We start from the raw sequence: 9390 nt of genomic DNA, 5'->3' as shown, positions 1-9390 counted from the left end.
ATAAGGTAAACTTAAACAAATCCTAACTGCCAATGGTTGACAAATCTTTCTAAATCAACTATCAACACTTGGGTCCATTGACTGGCCAGATAGTACTATATTAGACCCTCTCTGGTTATGGCTCATTTTTCCCTTGCCTACACAACAGTAAACACATTCTCCTTTCCTCATGCACCTGATAGCACTAAGATAACCAAAAACTATTCATCATTCAAGGGATTAACTAATGTACTGTAATTGTTCAGTGGCTACTTTTCACTTGGTAAGGGTAGAAGAGACTTTAGCTATGGGCTAGTTTCCTGTTGGAGCCATAGGGCTTATAGCATCCTGCTTTTCAAATTATGAAAAATAATTATGATATACTTATATCTGCTTAATAAATGCCAAAATCAACAACTTATTGTCGCTGGAGTACTGTACTGTATGATCTACTCACTGACCAACCTACCAGGCTTCAACCAGCTTTGAACTGGCAAGGGCTGCGAGTCATGTAATTTATACATCATGTAATTTCTATCTTGTCTGGAAGCTTCAGTATTTAGGACAGATCCACAAAATAAATTCATTACAGAGAATGATTTTCAGGTCGGTAGCGGTAAGTGTAACATAGAATAGCTATTTTGGATATATTAATGATTTAAAAAAAGCTGAGCTTTCTCATAGTTATTAATGAGTTATGTTTATAGACTTATATTAAAAATTATTAGAATAACCTAAAGCATAATTCAACCTACTACTGTCTATACTGTGTGTGGTCAATTAATTCCAATAACTTTTCCCAAAGCAGATAATATACTTACTGCATAGGGTACATTACCGCTTTTGAAAACGATATACAGTAGTATAATACCACAAACAATCATTCATAATAAACCTAATTGACCATCTTTGAAATCATACTGTACTTGCCTTACACAACTTGGTCACTAATGTCAAGTTTTAGGAAAACCTACGAAACACACTACATTGCCACTAATCATGACTTCACTCATAAAGGGCATCCCAGAGATGACGGCACAGCAACAAACCTAACCAGTGATGGTGTAAAAGCGGTAACCATCATAGCATTCTGTAAGGCAATTAGCAAAAGTTCATGATAAAACGCATTACGAACACAAACCATAACCAGTATCAGAAGTACTGACCAGCAATACCCCTCTTTATGTCAGTTATACATCAATCCAGTATTAAACAACAATAAATCCCCTTAACGCAGCTTTACCAGACCTTACATTGGTTTCTATGTCGTAAGATAACTAAGAATGGCTGTATTGCGTAGAGCTGTGCTAGCAATCAAATTTATTGATACTAGTATAGGTTGCAAGAACTTTTCCATGTTCATACGTATGGGCAACGTGTCACTTTATGGCAAAAACCCCACCTACATCTAGTCTCTTGCAACAAACAAATTGATGTAGGGCAGGGTATTAGGCTACTTAAGTTCTTACATAATACAGTAGATCTTTTTTTAAACAAAACTTCTTCAGTAGAGATAATTTGTTATCTTAAAGAAAAATTTAATGAAATTAATGGATCATGGTTGATATTTGTTCTGCAGAAAAGAAAAAATTATATATAAAAACATTGTACCTGATAAATTATAGTACGATATGCTTCAATTGAAATTTAAAATATAAAAAAATTTACTAATTGTGTACACAATACAGTACAGAAAATTACTTTTAGATCACAACTCAAGCTCTTTTAAATGTGGTAACTTTGAAGTATTATTTTTGTTCCACATTTTCTATCACTTGTTTACTTTGTAACAGATATGTAACAAAGGAAATTCTTCAAGATTAGTTTTAAAATATTCTGAACAAACTTTACTATTGCTGTTAATCCCATTTCCTAAGCCTTGCATTACAATGCCAAATCTACTGAAAGCACTTCAATTAACTGTAGAGCTCCAATAAATCAACGGAATAGCCTTCGCTATTTTTAAGACAATACTAGTGTATTGTATGCTATTAGTTTTATTTCAGCTGTGACCAGATTGTGAAATGTTCTTCTAAACAGGGCAGTTAAATCGATGGAAATTCAGAAATTTAACTTTGGTGAAAATAATGTTGAACACGTTAACATAGTTTATATGACAGATCTGTTATATGTTTTTACTGATCTCAAGATACTTTATATTTTTTTCTTTCATTACTTCTCATAGTTTCTTTATATTTTTTCCTCACTTGACTATTTTCTCCCGTCTGAGCACCTGGGGTAGTAACATCCTGCTATTCCAATTAGGGCTATGTTTTGGCTGCAAATAATAATAATAATGGGTTTGCTAGCAGTCCTTGCATAGCCTAAGATCAATCAAACATGTTTCACCATGATAGCATTCACAGAAACTATTTTCTAAATGGAATGCGAAAAACAGCTGCATGTCATTTACCAGGAGGCAGTTTAACTATACCAGTCCTCAAAAGGAGAGAAAAAAAAAAAAAAAAAAAAAAACCCTTCCTCTACTAACTAACCCAAAGCCTCTGATAACCAGAAGTATTACTCTGGAATATACGTGAATGTAATGCTAAAAGGCAAGTTTGAGAAATCCACTCCTACTGCAAGGTTAGACGGCGTCAATGACCTTCGATGTTAGGATGCCAGAGAACTTCAAATCATTCATTCGTTCTGCAAGGTTAGACTTCAGAACCACGTCTAGCCTAGACCTGTTGGAATCGGCAACTTATGCCCAAAACTCTTTAGAAAAAGACAGCCCCAAGCTGCAGCCCGTTTGAATCAGCTTTAGAAAAACAGACCACTGCCCACCTGGTGAGACATCCAGAGCTCATGGGAGTCTCTTCCCTGTGGAACAAACCTCTGTAGAAAGGATCTAGTTATTCTTAATCAAGCAAGAGCTACAGTTGGAAGGACTGGAGACAATCTTCGTGCGTGGTCTCGCCATCCAGACAATGGATCACATACTTCGTGGGTGCGAACAGTGGCCAATATGTACAGATTTGGTCCTTTACTAAAGTAATCAGGCCGCTATAAGAGGATACAAAGTTGGCGCAATAAGATATGATGATCACACTTTAGTACTGGGGCGACTGTCATTCATTGGGACCGGCAATACCTTCCTTAATACTTGTCACCAATGTTCTAGGCAAAGACAGCATCTTGAGGGGGGGGGGGGGGATTCGCATTACATATTGTAGGGACAGACTGTCTCAAGTATGAAAAGTTTTAACGTCTGTACACTTACAGGATGCATTACACAATTTTATCAAAATTGGAATACAGTGGAACCTCTACACACGAACGTATCTACATCCGAATTTTCCAACACCCGAAGTAAAATTCAAGCAATTTTTCGACTCTACACCCAAATTTTATTTCGACACACGAACTAAGCAATTTTCGTTATACCGGTTGTATCCGAATTTTATCGACATGCGAAGTACAATTCGAATACGTTCCTACTCTACACCCGAAGTAAACAATACCCGTACACGTAGATGATACTCATAGCGCCGGATGTATTTTTTATTTCCGCCAATAGAAGGCAGCATTTTTACCTCGGAGGGACCCTCAATTAGCGTGGCTTGGGAACATTGCTCTATTCTCGTCAGCTTCGTGTGTTCTGCTATTACAGTAACCGTGTTTTAATCGTGATTTTTTACGTTCATCCTTTTACGGTATTTTACGTAAATCATGGGTCCTAAAAGGCTTAGTTTCGCAAGTGGTAGTGGTGAGAAAAGGAATAAGGAAATGCTTTCTTTAGAAGTAAAGCAAGGAATTATTGAAAAGCACGAGTGAACTTGCAAAACAACATCACGACGAACTTACTACAGATGAGCTCAAAGAACTCCAAGCTATGTCTGAGCACATGAGTGATGACAAGGAAGGGATCGAGGCGGTAGAACATGTGTTAGGTTCGGCGCAAATAAAAGAGGTGTTAGGAAAATATCAAGACGTGGTCGACTTCATCAACAAATACCATCCAAAAAAATTGCAGGTTTGTCATGCAGTTGCGCAGTTCGATGATGTTTCCCTAACTTATTTTCGAAACATTCTGAAAAGCTGAACCAAGCAACTTTCTATCGATGGCTTCTTTAAAAAAAAAAACTACCAAGCGAACTCGTGATGAAAAGGAAGGAAGTGGTTCAAAGTAAACGGCAATGAGTGAAGCGTAAGAAAGTGAAACAAAGAAAACGGCAAAGATTGAGGAGAAAAAAATTCAGTCAATTTTAAGTGTACAGTGAAAGTGATTAAAATTAATCACCAAAAAAAAAAAAAGAAAATGTAAAAAATATAAAATATAAAAATAAGAAAAAATAAATTAGCTAAGTTAGGTTAAAGTTCACTTAGTGTAAGTTAGAATAAGTTACGATAGTGTACGTTTATTGTAGTCACCCTCTCTACCTCCTCGCCGCCCGTCCGTCTCCTCCCTGCATAGCAAGACCGACACCTGCGCTGGACTTTCTAAGGTAAAGTGATGCTAAAAACCCGTTTCTTATTTATTATTTCTTTATAATTATTCTTTTTTATATGTCTATTATCTAATTTAGTGTGCATTATTGTCGTGTGTAATTATGTGTAGTAATTTATTAAGGAGTTATCATAGGTTTTTGGGCTCAACCACGGATTAATCCTATTTCAATGTATTCTTATGGGAAAATTAGTTTCTACAACCGAACATTTTCTACACACGAAGTCGGTTGTGGAACGGATTAAATTCGTGTGTAGAGGTACCACTGTAAATACTACTGAAATACATTGTACTTTTAAAATTTCCCATACATAAGAAATGGCATGAATGTTAGAATTAAACAAGGTACGGTCAGAATTTTAAAAAATAACTAGAAATTAAATGCAGGAAAAAACTTTAAAGAATTAAAAAGATAAAGTATTACAGAACTTGAATACTTTTACACAATTCTAAGTTGTTGTGGTAACTTTATGGAAATGTCCCGATCTGGTGATCTGCTAGACTGGGGTTCGAGACAAGTTGAATCTCCATTTTTTTTATAGTCTGCAACCCCAATAATCTTGTGAGCTAAGGATTGGGGGTTTGGAGGAGCCTATAGTTCTATCTGCCAAGACATCAGCAGCCATCAACAAACCCTCCTTGGTAGAGAGGCGGCTTGGCCCGTGATCATATGTATATATGGTCAATCTTTAGGGCATTATCACTCTCCTTTGTCTACCAGTCATGAGTAACCTTTAAATGTAAGTGGCATCTGCAGCACAGATCAAAATAATTAAGGACTCTGCAGCCTATGTTGGGTTAGGAAGGGATATGAGGTTTCAATGTTTACAAGTGGGGCTAACAGCGATAGTAAACTATCTTTGGTCACAGAACTGAAAATCTCTATTGTGAAATCAAACGTACGCGCAGTTGACTACCTGTTTCAGCAAATACCTTATATTTCAAAATTCAGTCACAGGTACTTCTCTTTTGTGGCACCAGGCTTTATGTATTTGAATGATGCTGTATATTTTATCAATGAATTTTACTGTAATCTTAGTGAATATTTTGTGCATCTCAATACAGAACACCAAAAATTAACACTGCAGGAGGGCAAATCACCATCTGCAACTTACTCTTAAATAATTTACTTAATGGAAATAGGCCTATATAAGAGGGCAAATGACCATATGCAACTTACTCTGAATTAAGTAATGATAATAGGCCTATACAAAGAAGCAAATCAACAAAAGCAACTTCTCACTATGAATATAATAAAGGCAATTTAGACAATCACATATACACTAGTAGAGCGAGGCAATTTAAGAATGTACAAACTGTAGACTATAATAGGACAGGTCAGAGAAGGGAGATCAATTGGGGGCAGGACCCCAATCAATTAAAATGGATAGGTTAGAGAATGGAGGGAATTGAGGACCACCACCCAATGCCTAGGATAGGATTGAAAGGTGTGGTTCCTCCAATGAAAAACCAAATTACCCCAAATTACTTTTCTTCTTTCTCACCCTATATCTTAACCTATTGATTTCCGAGTGACTCAGAATAGAAGCTTAGTCACATGCCTTGAATCTAGCCAAGGCTAAGACTGTAGAATTCATTCAGAAAAATAAAAAATAATTATGGGAGCCAATGGCAATAAATATGATTAACATTATAATTATTTTTCCTGCAGTGTCATGCCGATTGGATAAGTTTTGTTGTACAAGTTGAATTTTGAAGTTAAATTGCCATAGAATTTTAACACGACCGAGTGACGGCTACCATTTGCAACCTTGCCGTGTAGGAGTTACTAATAGAATGTTACATAATGCACTAAACTACATTCATTCAGTTAAATCATAAACCGGTGTTAAGTCTACGCTGTATCTTGTAGTTGACAGAGTACATGGAAAAGGGAATAGCTTAAGAAACAGACATGAGTTGCGCATAAATTAATCCCACCAGTAGGCCTAGGAAGTCGTGCGACACGAGATCAAATAGATAATACTTCACTACTAATGTTACATATGAAATCAAAACGCATTACTAGCCGTAGGCCTATACTTCAATTCAGAAAACTGCCCATATTTGGAGTCAAACCTAGTGATATAATCGTTAGGCCTAAGCTACGTCAAGAAATGATCCGGTAGACCTAACGACACCATAAACCATCACAAAAAATGAAAATGTAAAAAAAAAACAGAAAAGTAATACCTAAACCGATGTATTCTCTCTTCACTTGTGTCTTCGCCTCGACTTGAGCCAAGATCTCAGACAACTTATTGTTCTGGTACAGGATTTTCACCGCCTGTTCCCGGTAGTACTCGAGGTTTGCGGCCATTATTGCGACTTGAATCTAATTTCCCGATGTTATTCACAAGTTCGACACTAATAAATAGGGCTCACATGCACGGAGGTATACAAGACAGTCTGACGGTCCTTCCTCAGCAACTGCCTCTCTCAGAAAGGCTCATTAAACGAGGTTCCACAATAAGAGAAAACGGCCCAAACTGATAAAGCGATTTTGGGGGGACATTTTCAGTCCTTATTTGGCAGAGACGATTGATAAAGCGTGCTAGAGTCATAAGCGGAAATTCGTCTTTATCGATCATGTTATTTCATCATTTTAAATAATATATGATTATACACAAGAGTGTTTAGTCATTATCACATGGTTGGTAAAAAGGGCGTAAGCTCGACTCGAAAGAAAACGGTACATAGAAAAGGAAATAAAAGACAACTTTGGTCTAATGGCGCCATTATTTGAAAAGTATTCTCTGGAAAGCATATTAACTACCTACAAAGTATTAAACAACATAAGATTGCGTCCCACTAACCACGCAATGCTGTCCTGGTCCTCTTTTTCGATTTCATGATCCACAAAAAGAAGTCATGGATCCTTCCGGTCACCCAGCCCATGGAGAATGAATTCTTCTTGGTTTGGGTCCTCTTTCTCCTGAAGTTTCCATCAACAGCTTCGTTTGTTGCCGTGCTTGTGCTTGCACCATCCATGACAAAAGGTTAGTGATGAAATTGTGTCCAGATACACAAGATCCTTTTAATTAAGACGTTTGTTGGTTCCAGATCCTTTGGGTCCTTCCGCGACGGTACCGACGGCGACGAAAGTTTTGTTCCCACTGAATGAGTGAGGTGTCGTTATTTATTTTCGATAGTTTTAACAACTGATTAAAAATATATGTTGTATGTTTAAAAGTTCTAGAATAGTGTTTTTAGAATTTATATTCATACAGAAATTATGAATTTACATGTCAATGGAAGCTTATTATTTACGAAAAAGATAGATTTTAGCTAAAATGTCTGATGAAATTATCCTCGTCCTAGTGATCTCTTACCTATCTCAAGTGCCTTTTATGCTACAGTATAAAAACATACTCGTTCTGAAAGTGATTTTAAATCTTATTACTGTATAATTTAGCATATCGAAAAGGTTTAAAGGAATTTGTCCTATGAATATTTCGTGGTATTGAATCTTTACTTGGTAACAACTTACAAAAAGCTGTTGGCATGGGTGGCTTATAATTATTCATTCAATGAGATTATCTATAACTTACAGTAAAATTATATATTGTAATGTATTTAGACAGTCATAAGATTATAATAATTTTGTGCCTTTATGGCAAATATGATTGTTAGATCATATGTAAGTAAAGCATACGATAGGCCTACTGTAATTTTATTGGATATATAATTTTGACAGTTTTTATTTTTTAGTCTGTACTCATGTACTGTACGTTGGAGGAAATCTCTAAAAGAAAAATAATCTAATTGCAAAGTTAATACACACCAACAAGGCGATTATCCGACTTACGTATGTAGGCATAATTAGTGAAAAGTTAATGCACTTGGGTACAATGATTCTGCAGATTTTGGTGGTGTTCCTCTAAAATTATGATTAGTTGTAACCAAACAATCATATGCATTGGAATGATGGCCACGAGTCTCTGACTGCGGGTGTTTAAGTATAGGTCTACTTCTAGAATCTTGTCCAACCATAGATCATTCCTATACTAAATGGTTTACACTGGCTGCATATCAAAGCAAGAATTGAATTTAAAACATGTACTATAACCCAACAAGTTATTAGAACCGGACTTCCAAAATATTCAAGAATAATTACCGATGTTTTCACATTATTGGAATCAGGTTCTACAGCAATTCCGTCACGAGACATAGGATAAACTGGGGATATTAAGCCTTTCTAGAGAAAACTGGAGATTTTCTTGTTTTCTAAGTGCTTCGATAGTGTGTATTTGACAATAAAAGTGCAGTATGTGGTGTGAAATGCTGAATGCATGGGAATGTAAATGGTGAAATTCATTATGAAAGATCCTGTGGAGAGTAGGTTCCCCTTCCGTATAGGACCAGAACAACAACCAGTAAAACAAAATAACAAACACACAAAGGCTGGCATCTTCGTTTATCCTCTAGTCTACCGGTAGAACCAGAAGTTCCTATTACTATCTTTTTCATCATAATTCATAGAAATAACAATGATATAATGGGTCCAGTGATGAGATGTTCACTTTAATTATGTATTTTAAGGGCTGTTTTCCTGGGCCTGTAAATTTTTAAGGGCTGTTTTCCTGGGCCTATGACAAATGGAAACCCTGTTGTCCTAAGGTTAGGTTCTTAATTTATAGACCTTTGATGTTAGACTACACATGTTTTAGACGTAAACAAAACACGAATAAAACGCCGCCTTAGCTGGTAAGGGTGGAATAGCTGGACAATGAAAACTCTAATAGGACAGTAATTTCAATATATGATACAGGGAAAATGAGAGAGAGAGAGAGAGAGAGAGAGAGAGAGAGAGAGAGAGAGAGAGAGAGAGAGAGAGAGAGAGAGAGAGAGAGAGAGAGAGAGTTTTGGATACAAAGTTTTTTAATGTGATATTCGCTGTTAGTTGTACGGCAAAAATCTTTAAGTGCTAATTACTGTATAGCTTTTCTTACGTTCAGGGC

The 9390-nt window shown here is 36.3% G+C and overlaps 1 protein-coding gene across 2 annotated transcripts in view; it reads right to left on the bottom strand.

Moving 5' to 3' along the window:
* LOC137623292 (receptor expression-enhancing protein 5-like) overlaps window positions 1–7535 on the bottom strand; it is a 23336-nt gene extending 15801 nt beyond the window's left edge. Inside the window, exon 1 of one of the 2 annotated variants that reach the window (XM_068354072.1) lies at window positions 7246–7535. In XM_068354072.1, coding sequence (XP_068210173.1) covers window positions 7246–7420 — 175 coding nt within the window. In that variant the 5' untranslated portion in view covers window positions 7421–7535. Of the gene's footprint in view, window positions 1–6622; window positions 6892–7245 lie in introns of those variants that run through there. The other variant, XM_068354074.1, reaches the window with a different exon arrangement.
* Window positions 7536–9390: the final 1855 nt, after the last annotated feature.

Source organism: Palaemon carinicauda, chromosome 30 (genome assembly GCF_036898095.1).
Source record: "Palaemon carinicauda isolate YSFRI2023 chromosome 30, ASM3689809v2, whole genome shotgun sequence".
Lineage (NCBI taxonomy): Eukaryota > Metazoa > Arthropoda > Malacostraca > Decapoda > Palaemonidae > Palaemon > Palaemon carinicauda.
This window is presented reverse-complemented; position numbering and strand designations above follow the sequence as displayed.